The sequence below is a fragment of the Aquarana catesbeiana genome, linkage group LG10 (genome assembly GCF_042186555.1).
Source record: "Aquarana catesbeiana isolate 2022-GZ linkage group LG10, ASM4218655v1, whole genome shotgun sequence".
Lineage (NCBI taxonomy): Eukaryota > Metazoa > Chordata > Amphibia > Anura > Ranidae > Aquarana > Aquarana catesbeiana.
In genome coordinates, this window is record NC_133333.1 from 170444866 (window position 1) to 170460345 (window position 15480).

At 44.5% G+C, this 15480-nt stretch overlaps 1 protein-coding gene across 1 annotated transcript in view; it reads right to left on the reverse strand.

Moving 5' to 3' along the window:
- MRPL20 (mitochondrial ribosomal protein L20) overlaps window positions 1-15480 on the reverse strand; it is a 20298-nt gene continuing 4818 nt past the window's right edge. The window contains exons 3-4 of the mRNA XM_073602959.1: window positions 6319-6396; window positions 1-548 (exon numbers count right to left, since the gene is read on the reverse strand). Coding sequence (XP_073459060.1) covers window positions 375-548; window positions 6319-6396 — 252 coding nt within the window. The 3' untranslated portion in view covers window positions 1-374. The remainder of the gene's footprint in view (window positions 549-6318; window positions 6397-15480) is intronic.

The window sequence follows — 15480 nt, forward strand, 5'->3', positions numbered from 1 at the left end:
TTGGCCCTTTAAGACATTTTATTACTAATCATAGAAAGAGATAGATGCACAAATAAGTAACAAAACCCTGTATGCCATCATCTGACATGCAATGTATTTGTTTGGCATGTGGTTCACTCCAGACGAGGAAGCCCACATAGAAAGTGGTTCAGTTAACCAGTTAAAACAAAGTTCAATTCAAACATATGCAGGTGTTTCCTGCACTGGGGAACGTTTTGATGTCCTGGGTTGGGAGGAAAAACAGAAATCTGTAACAAAGAACAGACTCCTGCGAGTTCTTACTGTCCGTGCATCAGTACCAAAGAAATAAACACCTTTAACGTGATCTCTGCAGCAGCTCTGTCCAGTTTATAAATACAACTCCTTATCCTGAACTAGCGATAATGGACCACACGTGAAAATATTCCTTTAGGCTCCTTCCCATCTCCAAGGGCAGATGCCAAGCCTTCTTCACCTCTTCTTTTGGCCAATGCCGCCAGTGATTTGAATGTCTTGGGTTCATATATAGCCATGTCGGAAATCACCTTTCGGTTTAAAGCTACCTGACACTGAAAGATAGGAAAAGAAAATGAAAAACTAAAAACAAAAACAGTAACAGATGACAAACAGGCTATACCTTCTATTTGAAGAACACTCTGCAGTGTTAAATTGGTAGCGATAAACCGCTGCAGCTGAAATATTGCTGTGGACACTTACCACATGCTTTTCAACTTTCCCCCTTAAAGCAGGATTACACTCCGCAAATACTTACCTCAGTCAGCGTCAACACCCTCTCGTGCTTCTTTAGCGTTCTTGATTGGCTAGTGGGGAATGGAGTAACTCCCACGCATGCAGACAGTAGTGCATTCATTTCAGTGTTGAGGTATGCTGGAAATGTACAGTGAACTAGGTGATGAGCAGCTCAGCATACACTCTAAGGCTACTTTCACACTGGGGCGGTGGCTTTACCGCTGTTATAGTGGTGCTTTTCGACTCTAGCTGGGCAATTTTAACACCCGCTAGCGGCTGGATAAAGGGTTAAAAGCGCCCGCAAATCCCTTTGCAGGCGCTTGCGCAGCGCTGCCCATTCATTCCAACGGGAAGGGGCGGTGTATTCACTGCCCCAAAAGATGCTGCTTGCAAGTGTGAAAGCAGTTGAGATTTCACACTTGGGTGGCTTGAGAGGCGCTTTACAGGCGATATTTTTAGCGCAAAAAATGCCTCAGTGTGAAAGGGGTCTAAAGGAGACTGCAAACAGGCAGGCAAGATTGCAAAACTGTAGTTTGTTAACTTTAGCATATTTACCGTGAGGGGAAAAAGTATTTGGTCCCTTGCTGATTTTGTACATTTGCCCACTGACAAAGAAATGATCAGTCTATAATTTTAATGGTAGGTTTATTTTAACAGCGAGAGACAGTACAACAAAAATATCCAAAAAAATGCATTTCAAAAAAGTTAAATTGTTTTGCATTTTAATAAGTGAAATACGTATTTGATCCCCTATCAACAAGACTTCTGGCTCCCAGGTGTCTTCAATACAGGCAACGAGCTGAGATTAATCTCAGCTTGTTCCCTGTATAAAAGACACCTGTCCACAGAAGCAATCAGATTCCAATCTCTCCACCATGGCCAAGACCAAAGAGCTGTCGAAGGATGTCAGGGACAAGACCTACACAAGGCTGGAATGGGCTACAAGACCATCACCAAGTAGCTTGGTGAGAGGGTGACAACAGTTGGTGCGATTATTCGCAAATTGAAGAAACACAAAATAACTGTCAATCTCCCTCGGTCTGGGGCTCCATGCAAGATATCACCTTGTGGAGTTTCAACGGTCACGAGAATGGTGAGGAATCAGCTCAGAACTACATAGGAGAATCTTGTCAATGATCTCAAGGCAGCTGGGACCATAGTCACCAAGAAAACAATTGGTAACATGCTGTGAAGGACTGAAATCCTGCAATGCCTGCAAGGTCCCCATGCTCAAGAAAGCACATGTACAGGCCCATCTGAAGTTTGTTAATGAACATCTGAATGAATCAGAGGAGAACTGGGTGAAAGTGTTGTGGTCAGATGAGGCCAAGTGTCGTGGTCAGATGAGGCCAAGTGTCGTGGTCAGATGAGACCAAAAATCGAGCTCTTTGGCATCAACTCAACTCGCCATGTTTGGAGGAGGAATGCTGCCTATGACCCCAAGAACACCATCCCTGCCGTCAAACGTGAAGGTGGAAACATTATGCTTTGGGGGTGTGCGTCTGCTAAAGGGACAGGACAACTTCACCGCATCAAAGGGACGATGGACGGAGCCATGTATGGTCAAATCTTGGGTGAGACCCTCATTCCCTCAGCCAGGGCATTGAAAATGGGTCTTCCAGCATGACAATGACCCAAAACACATGGTCAAGGCAACAAAGGCGTGTCTCAAGAAGAAGCACATTAAGGTACTGGAGTGGCCTAGCCAGTCTCCAGACCTTAATCCCATAGACAATATATGGAGGGAGCTGGAGGTTCGAGTTACCAAATGTCAGCCTCGAAATCCTTAATGACTTGGAGAGGATCTTCAAAGAGGAGTGGGACAAAATCCCTCCTGAGATGTGTGCAAACCTGGTGGTCAACTACAAGAAAACATCTAACCTCTGATTGCCAACAAGGGTTTTGCCACCAAGTACTAAGTCATATACTTGTTTCACTCACTAAAATGCAAATAACATTTATAACAGCTCACTGTTAAAATAAACCCACCATTAAACACATTTTTTTTTTATATTGTGAAAGAATGTTACGCCGAGTAAATTCAAAACAAAAACAAAACAAAAACAAAACAAAAAGAAGGGGAAGAGATCAATATGGACATGAATAAAACAAAAATATACCCACGATGGACCCCCCCCACCACAAAAAGCAACAAATGTAATAAACAAAAACCCAAAACACAGGCACAAAGACATAATAAATAAATAAATAGACAAAAAAAAAAACAAAAAAAAAAAAAAAAAACACACACACAACAACACATCACATACCAAAAAAAGAGAACCAAAACTAAGTAACAGAAGGGGGGGGGGGAGGGGGGAATAAAAAAAAATAATAAAAAAAAAAAAAAATATTATATATATATATATATATATATATATATATATATATACACATACACATACACACATATATATATATATATATGAGAGGTGGAGGGAGCACATCATTCTCCGAGTCATCCTTTGCCCCTTTTGTTTGTTGGGCACCCCCGCCCCCCTGTTTGTTTTTTTAAGCCGATTCCAGTGTTTCTCATTAAATTTGCCATTGTGGGTTGAGATTACCCTCTGGTGGATGTATATGTAACTTATGATAGGATTTAAAATTTTTCTTTTACTTCATAGATACCCTGCCAGTAGCATTCACTCCCGATGAAGTGAATTGTTGTTCACGAAACGTGTTGAGATTTGTGATGTTCTTTGTTTAATCACTGAAATTGTATGAAAACATCTCTTAAAAGTGGTTGTAAACCCTTTACAGCCACTTTATACTACAGGCAAGCCTATAATTAGGCTTACCTGTAGCTACACTGGATATCTCCTAAACCTGCATGTTTTAGGAGATATCCCTATATTTGCATGCGCCGACGTCATCGACACATGTGCACTTAAAGTGGAGTTCCACCCAAAAGTGGAACTTCCACTCATCAGATTCCTTCCCCCCCTCCGGTGACACAGTTGGCACCTTTCAGGGGGGAGGGGGGTACAGATACCTGTATATTACAGGTATCTGTACCCACTTCCGGCATAGATAGCCGCAGAATCTGCGGTTATTTACGCCACTTCCTGCGCCCTCCCCGCTGCCTGCTGGGAAACACACGGGTCCCAGAGGCAGCAGGGACCATCCGTATTGCGCTGCGCGACTCGCGCATGCGCAGTAGGGAACCGGGAAGTGAAGCTGCACGGCTTCACTTCCTGATTCCCTTACCGAAGATTGAGGCGGCAGCACCCGAGGACGGAGAGACGGTTCGGCCTCGGGTGCCGACATCGCGGGCGCTCTGGACAGGTAAGTGTCCATGTTTTAAAAGTCAGCAGCTGCAGTATTTGTAGCTGCTGACTTTTAAAAAAAAATTTTTTCGGCAGCGCTCCGCTTTAAGCAAACTGAAGCAATGGCATGTTCTACTGTACTGTAGGTTGCTTCAGTTGTACTGTGCCACCACCGGCGCCTCCCGCACGCAAGTAACGTCATTGCGACTCCGGCCAATCACAGCGCCGGAGCCGCAGTACCCGCAAGTAACCCCCGGGAGCAAAGTCGGCCGCCGGAGCGGTGAACAAGGATCGCTGCGGGAGCTTAGATCTAAAGGTAATTCATAATATGCATACTAGCTCATTATGCCTTTGTCTTGCAGGTTTTTTTTTTTTTTTTTTTTTTTTTTTAGGGTTTACAACCACTTGAAGGCTATTTGGTGGGATACTGTAGATATGGAAATCAAATTATCCTTTATGCGGTCATCATGAATGTAGAGTTAACTGGAATACATCAAATCAGCTTTCTGTTTTTAATGAATCCCCTAAGGGCACTTTCACACTGGCAGCACCTGGGCATTGGCGGTAAAGCGCTGCTGTTTTTAGTGGCTCTTTACCGTCGTTTTTGATATCAATAGGCAGGAGCGCTTTAGGGGCGGTGTATACACCAGTCCTACAGTGCCTCAAAGATGCTGCTTGCAGGACTTTTTTGAGCGTCCTGCCAGCGCACCGCTCCAGTGTGAAAGCACTCAGGCTTTCACATTGGAGTGAAAGGAGAGGCTATTTTTAGCACTATAGCGCCTGTAAAGCGCCTCAGTGTGAAAGGGGTGTAAGCATGTTATGGGATTTTTTTACTTTTTGACTAAATGGCTATTTTATGTTCAGCTTACCCTGTTGTTGGTGATGTAGCTTGTCAAAGTCCCATTGCCAGTTGAATTTGTTTTTAACTTTAGCTTTACTTTACAGTATAACGGGTAATCTAAACCCAAGGACAAAAAAAATAAAAAAGTAATATATTGCAGCTTACCAAACCTTCGATGTAATGGCTGCATTCATTTTTTTTTTTTTTTTTCCAGACTAAAGATCGTTTTCAGCAAGCACAGAAAATGATGCTGCCAGAAATGCAGTGTCCTTGTCACTTCCTCTTAAGATAAACTGATAGATAGATATCTATCAATGTTATCTTTCTTCCCTAAACTACAAATCCCCCCTCCTTTCCCATCAAAGCCCAGGTTCACACTGAGCTGCGGGAATAAAGCCGTGCAAGTTCTGCTGAACTCGCATGATTTCACTCCTGCATGTCAGTCCCGATTTCGGCTGTGATTTCACAGACATCTGTGCGGGTTTCTGGTGGGGGGAGGTGTAATGAGCAGGGAGAGGATTTGTATACACAACAGAACGTATCTGCGAGTCAGATGCTTTCCCATAGAAGATAATGGGCCTGCAATTCGCACCGCAATGCCTAGAAAAACACACTTTTTTTGGGCAATGGGGATGCAACGCACATATGTGAACCAGACACATTGGAAAGAACAGATTTTAAAATGCTCTGCGAATTGGATGCGGTGTAAGCCTAAAAGTCTTTTGGTATGATCAGTCATATTTTCAATATTAGTGCTATGCATAGAAGTTCTTAAAGTTTTACCTATTAACATACATTGAATAAATTATTCACATATGCGTATATGAAAAACATTTTCTTCAACATTGCACCTGAATGCAAGTGACTGCCTTTATACATGTACAGTTTCTGTAGCCTTAGGATGCCAATACATGTTTAGCGTTCATCTAAACTCAAAAAACAAAAATGTAATATATTGCAGCTTACTAGTTCTTAGTTGTGGTGGCCGTATTCATTTTTTTTTTCAGGCTTTATCTTTTTTTTTTTTTTTACCTGGTGATCATGCCAGCACCACAGTTCCTGTCCTAAAGTGACAATGTGCACTCACCCCACTGTATTCATAAATGAGCAGCATTGTCACCCTCGGCTGTTCTGATTTGAACTACAAATCCCTCCTCTCTTAATTTCCATTTTATAGGGAAGCATTGTTTTGTATTTAGCAGAAGTTAGCTGAGAAAACTCATAACAGTGTTTGAGATTTCAGTTCAGTGCACAGAACAGGATGAGAAGAGTAGAATCAAGAGGTATTTTTCTGTACTTGCAGAAAATGTACTTAGTGTAAAAAATAAGAAAACTAATGCTGCAATCACATCAAAGAACCGATGAGCTGTAGTAGCTTATATTTTTGTTGTTGAGTTCAGTCTGTAAATGCTTGTTAGTAATTTTGTCTGAAAAACTCACACCTTTGACCAGCTTTAAGATATTTGAAAATCAAAGACTCACTTTTACCAAATTACCAACAAAGTTATGGTACTTCATGCCATGTTCCTGAAGGGCACCAGTAATTCGTGTTATCCACATCTGAAAGATATAATACCATGATTAGTATGCAATGCATGCTATATCCATTCTTTCACTGCATACTGCACAATCTAATAAGGATATTTAAGTCAATAAAATTTTTTTTTAGCTTACACAAACACAATCTAATTAATTTTCGGTAAAATGCCAAGTAAATAAATATCACACATGTCACGTTTTAAAGTTGCATACGCCTGTGGAATGGCGACAAACTATGGTACCTAAAAATCTCCATATGCGAAACTGTCAAAGCCTTTGACCAGTTTAGAGTTAAATAGGAGGTCTGGTGCTAAGAATTACTGCTCTCACTCCGACGTTCGCGGTGATGTGTGGTGCAATCACCATTTACATGTGCATGTAGGACCTACATATGTGTTTGAATATGTGCATTAGCACAGGAGGTGGGGGCACTAACGTTTTTTTATTATTTTTTTTTTTAAACTTTTTTTTATTTCCTTACATTTTCAGTTTAAAGATTTTTTTGATCAACTTTTTTGCCTACACACGGAATGAACAACATCCCCTGTGCTAGCATGGAAAGTGACAGGTACTCTTTACTGAGAGATCTGGGGTCAAAAGCATTAGATCAAACAGAGATTGGTTTGCTCAGATGCTTTACAAGCCGGTAAAGGCTTGTAAACATCAAACTGAAACCGGAAGTGACAAAAACCGCGTCGCCTCTCGGCTCCTTACATCAGAGAGGAGCCGGGATGGATGTAGCTTCCTCCTCTCATAATTCACAAGGGTCCCAAGCGGCAGCAGTCCCGTGCTCCACAATTGGACAGGAGAGGCCAGTGAAGGCGGCAGCATGAGGAGGGGCCCAAATACATGCCTTGTAGAAATGATTGAGTGGCTGTAGAACTGCTTGGATCACTTCTACATTAAAGCCCATCACTGGCTGAAAATTTTAGCACAGTGGTGTAGTGGGTAGCACTTTCACCTAGCAGCAATAGGGTCGCTGGTTCAAATCCTGACCACGACACCATCTGCCTGGAGTTTGCATGTTCTCCCTGTGCCTGCGTGGGTTTCCTCCGGGTACTCTGGTTTCCTCCTACACTCCAAAGACATGCTGGTAGGTTAATTACACCCTGTCTTAAAAAAAAAAAAAAATTGCCCAAAATACGTGTGTTTGCAAGCGCGTCGGGACCCTAAAGGACTGCAGATGGACACCGGCAGCAAAGCGCCCTGAGGCGATTCAGTTCGCATAGGTATCGCTATACAAGTCATTCATTCAAAAAGGATGATGGCTGCAGCTACCCAACTTTTGATATTTTCAGGAAACTAACCAGGAAATGGGGAAACGCGTTGGATTATTTTGGCCATAGGTGTGTTGCAGGGGTCAACATAGCCACTAATAATATTCTGTATCTGGTGCACCATCACCAAACTCCATATTCCAACTACCTCAATATCAGCAAGTAGTTTATACAGTATATAATATACTCTTGTACAATAGTCCACCTTAAAGCGATTGTAAAGTCTTGTTTTTTTTTCTATAAAAATAACAAACATGTCATACTTTCCTGCTCTGTGTAGTGGTTTTGCACAGGGCAGCCCAGATCCTCCTCTTCTAGGGTCATTCTTTGGCTCTCCTGGCTCCTCCCTCCTGTCAAGTGCCCCCACAGCAAGCAGCTTGCTATGGGGGCACCCAAGCTGAGCCACAGCTCCCAGTGTCCATTCATGACACGGAGCCCCCCCCCCCAGTTTGGCCCTGCTACCTCTCCCTTCTCAATGACAGCAGTGGGAGCCAATGAATGACCGAGGCACTCGTGGACATCGCTGGATAGAGATGGAGCTCAGATAAGCATTAGCGGGGTGCTGGTGTGGCTGCTGCACACAGAAGGATTTTACCCTATGATAGCAATAGGTAGTGACAGGTACTTTTTTTTTTTTTAAAAATAATTGGGGTCTATTAGACCCTACATCTCTCCTAGCCCCTCAAAGCACCTGATCACACCAAGATGGGTGTGATAAAACTGCTTTCCCAATGGCGTGGTTTATATCCGGCAAAACCCAAGTCATGAAATGCTTGTTGCTCGTACCAGGGAGGACATGCGAAAAATGCCTCTCATGCAGCCGGCTCACTGCATTTGCATTGGGAAGTTGGGCCACAGCACCGTTTGGAAACAGGAGGGCTGGGATGATCTCTTCCTGGAATTTTAGGAAGGTTCCAGTTCGTCCTGAAGCTTTGTATAGCACATAAGCATTCAGCAGAGCCAATTGGAATAAATATACAGACACTTTTTTGTACCAGCGTATGGCCTTACGGGCAATTAAGATCGGCGCCAACATCTGGTCATTGAGGTCCACCCCTCCCATGTTAATGTTGTATTCCTGGACACAGAGGGGCTTCACAACAACACCAGTCGTCGTTGGAATTTCGACTGTCGTATCTGCGTGAAGGGAGGACAGAGCAGGCTCTCTCCCTCCATCTAAGTCGGGACTCTACAAGCCAGCGAGGGAAGCCCCGGCGATTAGATCGCACAGTGCCACATGCTCCAATCTGATGATCAAACAAGTGATTCCACAATCAAAAAAGTGACTAAATAATAAGTCCCACACAATTTTACCAGCACTCCCTATGTAGTCTGGGTAGTTTTCCGGCTCCAAGTGACTATCTCTTCCCTCGTAAACCATAAAACTATATGTATAGCCTCTGTCGCCCTGTTACAGAGCTTATACATCTTGACCCCATATCTGGCACACTTGCTGGGAAGATACTGTTTGATAGACAAGCGGCCAGAAAATGTAATCAGAGACTCAACGCAGACAACTTGATGGGGAGTAAACAAGGCTGCAAACTGTTGAAGTGGTTTACAAGGGGGCCGAATTTTGTGGAGCCAATCAAATTCAGGGTCACTCCGAGGACGACAGAGTTCATTGTCATTAAAATGCTTGAACCACAAGATCTGCTCATATCGTGTCCTGGTCATGCAAGCAGAGAACACGGGCATATGGTGAATTGGGTCAGTGGACCAATATGACCGCAACTCACTTTTTTTATGCCCATGACGAGGGATAGGCCCAGGAAGGTCTTACATTCGGATATTTTTAAAATGACATTGGCTGTATGGTTGGGGTCATTGTCCTGCTACAGAATACATTTGGGGCCAATCACAAACCTCCCTGATGGTATGACACAATGGATAAGTATCTGCCTGTATTTCTCAGCATTGAGGACACCATCAATCTGGCAATGTCGAAGACTGTAGATGCAGTGGTCAGCTAAGCCAAACTTAATGCAGCAGATTATCCATTTAAGATTCTGGTCTCAACTGTGCATTCTATTTTTAGATCATGGATCTATTTTTAGATTCTGGTCTCAACTGTGCCTCCACCAGTGGTGGTGTTCTGTGGCCTTTGTGTCCTTTGCGGTCTCCTCTGGCGGTTGGCGGTCTTTGTTTGGCATGGGAGCTGCGATATGCCAAAGGAGGAGATTCCTGTCTCCTACTGTCCCCCCCCCCCCCCTTCGTCCTATGGACCTTGTGGGGGGGCCACCAGCATATCGGCGTCATGTTCCTACACCCATTGGGTGGCATCCGCGATGCACTGTCACCCAGTGGCAGTGCAGTTTGTCATCTTGGATGGACGGGAGTCCACTGCGCATGCGTACTCCCATTAGGCAGCTGACGCCCCAATCCATCCTCGCATGGCGTTGGGGGTGGAGCGGACTGGACTACTTTGGGGATATAAGTCAGGGGTGAGACATGGCTGAGATCACTTCCTTCACTCACCAATACTATGCACACCAGAGATTTCCATTGCTGTTCAGCTGTTTGTATATCAAGGTAAATACACTCTCCCCACCCTAGCACTCACCTGGTACTTTATCTGCATTCCCTGCACTTTTTTGTTTCATTTACAACACTGCTTTTCACACAACCCTTTCCTCTTTTCTTTCCCAAACATTTTTTCAGGATTTACTTTCTTACCCATGGTCTCTATGTCTGCTCCATTATTGGATCAGGTTAGTCCACATATGTTTTTTCCAAATAATTGTACAACTTTTGTCTACTCTGCTTTTTTTAGTAAGGCTTGACACATATACTTATGCTAGAGTACACATGCTCTCATACAAAAATACTATTACAATATACAACTTGATGTTCATTTTATTAAATTTGGCAAATCAATGAGACATATACATCTATGTTTACAGCTGATATCTATCAAGCTACATTCTGAGACAATTAGGACCATCCACCATCACCTATGCCATGTCTGCCGCCTGGCATCCCCCCTGGGAGTACCCATGTCCGTCTTCTCCCCCTCAGCTCCCATGCCACACTCTGGCTGCTCCTGTCCATTTGGGGGTTCAGCAATGGAGACTCTGGTTTCGTTCATTGGTAATTATTGGGCCGTGTTGCTCTGGCCCATTCTGCCATTGTTCTTTCATTTACCACTGCGAGACATTTTTTTGTCTATTTAGATACACCTTATCCGCATCCACCCCTGATGAGCAAGCAATGATCTCACGAAACGCGTGTCGGGTTTTCTGATGCGTGCATTTGTATATACTGCATTGTATTACGTTTGTATCAACTTTACTTATTCTCTTTATTATGTGCAAATCCATTGGCTGAGCTAATATGCTATATTTCATGTATGTACATTCATTTTAATAAACATTTATACTGCTATTACTCGTTACTCAGTGGATAACTGTGACCACCTCATTTAAAGTCCCAGGGCGACTCTTCTTTTTTGTATATGTATATAGGGATGGAGGTGTATCACTGGTGATTGCAGACCTTTTATTTTTTTTTGCTCCTATGGATCTATTTTTAGATTATGGTCTCAACTGTGCGTTCTATTTTTAGATCATGGATCTATTTTTAGATCATGGATTTTTAGATTCTGCTCTCAACTGTGCATTCTATTTTTAGATCATGGATCTATTTTTAGATTCTGGTCTCAACTTTGCGTTCTATTTTTAGATCATGGATTTTTAATTTTATTTATTTTTTTTTTAAACAATAAGTTTATTGAACATTACTAAGCAGACAAATAATCCAGAAGTACATTGGAAACCAAAACAGGGAACAAACAAAAACCGGAAGAAAAAAAAAAAAAAATATATTAAATCACATACAGTGATCCTATATCATTGGCAAATATGGATGTTGAAGTCAAGCAGTGCAGTAAATGCAGAGAATATCTAATATATACACAAAGCCTATGTCTAATGTATCCAGATTATAGGAATACAACCCTCAGGCAGGATAGAGCAACCCGTCGGAGTCCCCGGGCCAGGGTAGTTTAAATCTAAAACACTCAGGGGTCTGTTGTAAATGTCTTGTGGTTTCACTCCAGAGTTAACTGTTTAGCCTCCACCCATGTTGCCCATATTTTGTCAAATTTTTTGGGGCAGTTCCTGCCTAGGTAGGTTAGTTTGTAGAGCGGCAGGGCCTTATTCACCAAGGATTTCCAAAGTTGACTAGTAGGCGGTTGAGGTTGGTTCCAGTGGAGTATGATCGCCTTTCTAGCGTAGAAGGACGCATAGAACACAAAAAAGTTTTTTCCTCTGGGGGACCTCAAGGTTGTGGCTTATGCCAAGTAGAAGGGGAATAGGGCTATACGGGACTTTCAGTTTCCCTACTAGATTGATATCATCCAGTATCTCCTTCCAGTACTGCACCAGTGCAGGACAGGAACAGACAACATGACAAAAGTCAGGCTCGTCTGAGCCACACCTGGGGCACAGAACCGTGCGGTCGTGGTAGATTCTCGCCAAGGGGACCAGAGAGTAGTGGGCTCGGTGTAAGAATTTAAGCTGGGAGAACCCATCTTGTGCCGAGATCATCAGGGGAAGGAACAGCTGAATATCCTCCTCCCAGTCTTCGTCTGCCAAATTGGGAATGTCTTGTTGCCAGCGTTCAAAAAGATGAGAGACCTTAGATGTATCTAAATTGGCTAGTATATTGTATAGGGTAGAGAGTGTTTTCTGATCATCAGAAGATCGGAGCACTGACTCCAGGTCAGATGTTTGTAGGAGTACCGGGGAGGGGAATTGGGAACAGAAAGCATGGCGTAGTTGTAGATATATAAAAAACATATGGTTTGGGAGGCCTCGACTTTGTTTAAGAGCGTTGAAGGTGGTCAACTGTCCCTGAGTAACTATGTCCGCCAATGTTTTAATCTCATGTCTGGCCCACAGGATCGGGTCTGGGATGGAATGGAAGTAAGGTAGTCGGGGGTTGCCCCACAGAGGGGTTTGGGGTGCCCATGTATTAGGTTTCCCAGTTTTGAGGTGCACAACATCCCACAATTTAAGGGTCGTACCCATAGATGGGGTCACTTGCGGGTTAGACCTGGGGCTCCGATACAGTAAATGCCTTAACTCAGTAGGAGCCAAGCAGCGCTGCCTCCAAAGTAGAAGCAGGGTTGGGTGGTGTCTCCGAAAGCCACCATTTGACCATAACCAATACCGCTGCCCAATAATATTTAATGAAGCAGGGGAGGGCTAGGCAGCCTAATGTTACAGGCAGTTGTAGGGTCGCTGCAGCTATTCTGGGGACCGACCCATTCCAATTAAATGAGGTAATGATGCTATCCAGTCTCTTAAAAAACAGATGGAGGTATGGGTACAGGTGTCTGTCTGAAAAGGTAAGTGAACTTGGGCAGGATTGACATCTTCACCAAATTAACCCGTCCCACTAGAGTTAGAGGCAGGGATTTTCAGGTGGCACATCGCTGAGTCAACTGGGAAACCACTGGGTTCAAATTGAGGGTAATAAATTGTTTAAGGTCTCTGGATTTCTACCCCTAGATATCTGAATTGGGAGACTCTCCGAAGTTGTACCCCAGGCATCTGTGGAGCCGAGCCAGAGTGGAGAGGGAAAAGAATAGATTTTCCCCAGTTGACCCCTATACCCCAGAGAGGACAGGGAGAGCACAGTGCCCATGCGTACCCTAGCCGTCTGAGCCTTGTACACAGCCCTGACCCAGGAGAGGAAGACGGGCCCCAACCCAAATCTGCGCAGGACCTCCCATAGGTATTCCCATTCGACAGAATCAAACGCTTTTTCAGCGTCCAGGGAGGCCACTACCGCATTCCGGCCCTCTCCGTCTCCAGAGGCCAGGACCGTGTACAGCCTCCTCGGGCTGATATCTGTTCCCTTACCCCGCATTAATCCCGACTGTTCCTCATGCACCAGATCTAGTATTTCCTCATTCAAACACTTGGCAAGAATCTTGGTTAGGACTTTAGCGTCAGTATTAAGCAGGGAGATAGGGCGAGCACAATTGAGGGTCCTTCCCGGGTTTAGGTATCACAACTATAATGGCCTAGGCCATGGATGGGGGAAGGGTTCCTTCTTTCAAAGTTTTTATGAGCATTGTGTGCATTCTAGGTGCCACTTCTTCCATATTTCCATATATTGTTTGTAGAATTCTGGGGGGAACCCATCCACCCCAGGGGTCTTACCTGTTTGCAAGGAGCGCAATGCCTGCTGGACCTCCTCCAACTTGATCGGGCCATCCAGTCTGTCCCTTGCAGCAGGGGTAAGAGTAGGGAACTGCACTCGATCAAGAAATTCAAATAGCTCCACGCTAAAAATTACTAACTCCACGCGCATAATTGGAGTGGGTAGCGTGGTAGTGGTGGCCCACCAAAGGTCTTTTTAATCCCATTATTCTGCCCCCCATCAGATGTGTCTCCTGGAGAATGCAGACATGAGGAACATATTTTTTAAGGTAGTCAAAAACCAGCAAGCGTTTAATCTTATCATTAAGGCCTCTAACGTTCCAGGAGAGGGCCTTCAACGGAGCCATATCTGGGGGCGGGGAAGGGGGGGTTTGGGATAAGCAGCGGATATTATCGGATACCCCAGACCCTGAGAGGGGCACATCCGTCAGGCCCAGTGGCCCGTAGGGGCATTCAGGTATAAAGAGGTCGATTAGCAAAACATAGGCAAGCAATATATATCCAATGCATTTACTGTCTGTCTTTCTTCTGCCTGTGCAATAGGGAAACAAAAACAAAGAGAAAAAAAAAAGGGGAGAACTCAAAAGAAAAATTAACATCCAACCCATCCCACCCCACACCCCGATAACCAAATGATAACCAAAGAACTACAGAGCGTTTGAGTATCCAAAGCTAACCCAACTTTACCCATGGGTAATTAAACCTTAGGACAATCTCCTATGGGGGCAGTGTGTAGCAGGTAGCATACCAAGGACACTATATCAACTGTGGGGAACTGATGCTCTGCCATTCACCTTTCCTGGAGGCAAGATACAGAAAAGGGAATCATTTGTAAATTAGTAAATTCGTGTACACTCGTACATCTAAGGCCTCTTTCACATGGACTGTCCGTTCAGGTCCGCCTGTCAGTTTTTTTAGGCGGACCTGAACTTACACTCTATGGAGGTCTATGGAGCGTCGGATGTCAGCAGTGACATGTCCGCTGACATCCGACCCGCTCCAATCCGAAAAAGTGTAACAGAGGAAAAACCTACTTTTCCATCCGTGATCGGATCGGGTGACGACGGACTCTACGGTCCGTCATCACCCGATCCCCCATAGGGGAGAGCGGCGCTCTGACAGGTCCGTCGCTGCACACCTGTCATCTTCCTGCTCAGCAGGGATCGGCGGAGCGATCCCCGCTGAGCAAGCGGATGTTCACGGGGCGCATCATCACTGATCCGCCCCATGTGTAAGAGCCCTAAGCACTTAGCCTGAGCTAAGGGTACATTCTTAGTTGCAGTAAGCAGTGAACAGAGCAATATAGAGAACCATTAGAAGGGGAACCCATAACATTGCAGATTAACAAAGAACTAGGTGTTAGAACAGTATATCAAGTCCACCAACCCTGAGTAACAAACAGGCAGAGGATCCCCTCCACTCATACCCTCTCTCCCCCCCCTCCAAATGTAACAAAACAGGAAACGTTGTACTCGGGCAAAGGAATACTTCCCGTCTGATAAAACCAAGTTCCAGGGGAGGAGATGAGGAATCCCAGAGTCGGGGCCATCGAAAAATCCGGGTGGCGATTAGAGTAATAGCCAGCACACCTACCCCCGGCCAGAAGAGGGAAGGAGGGGGGGGGGGGGGGATCCCAGCCGAGCTCTCAGAGGGTGAAG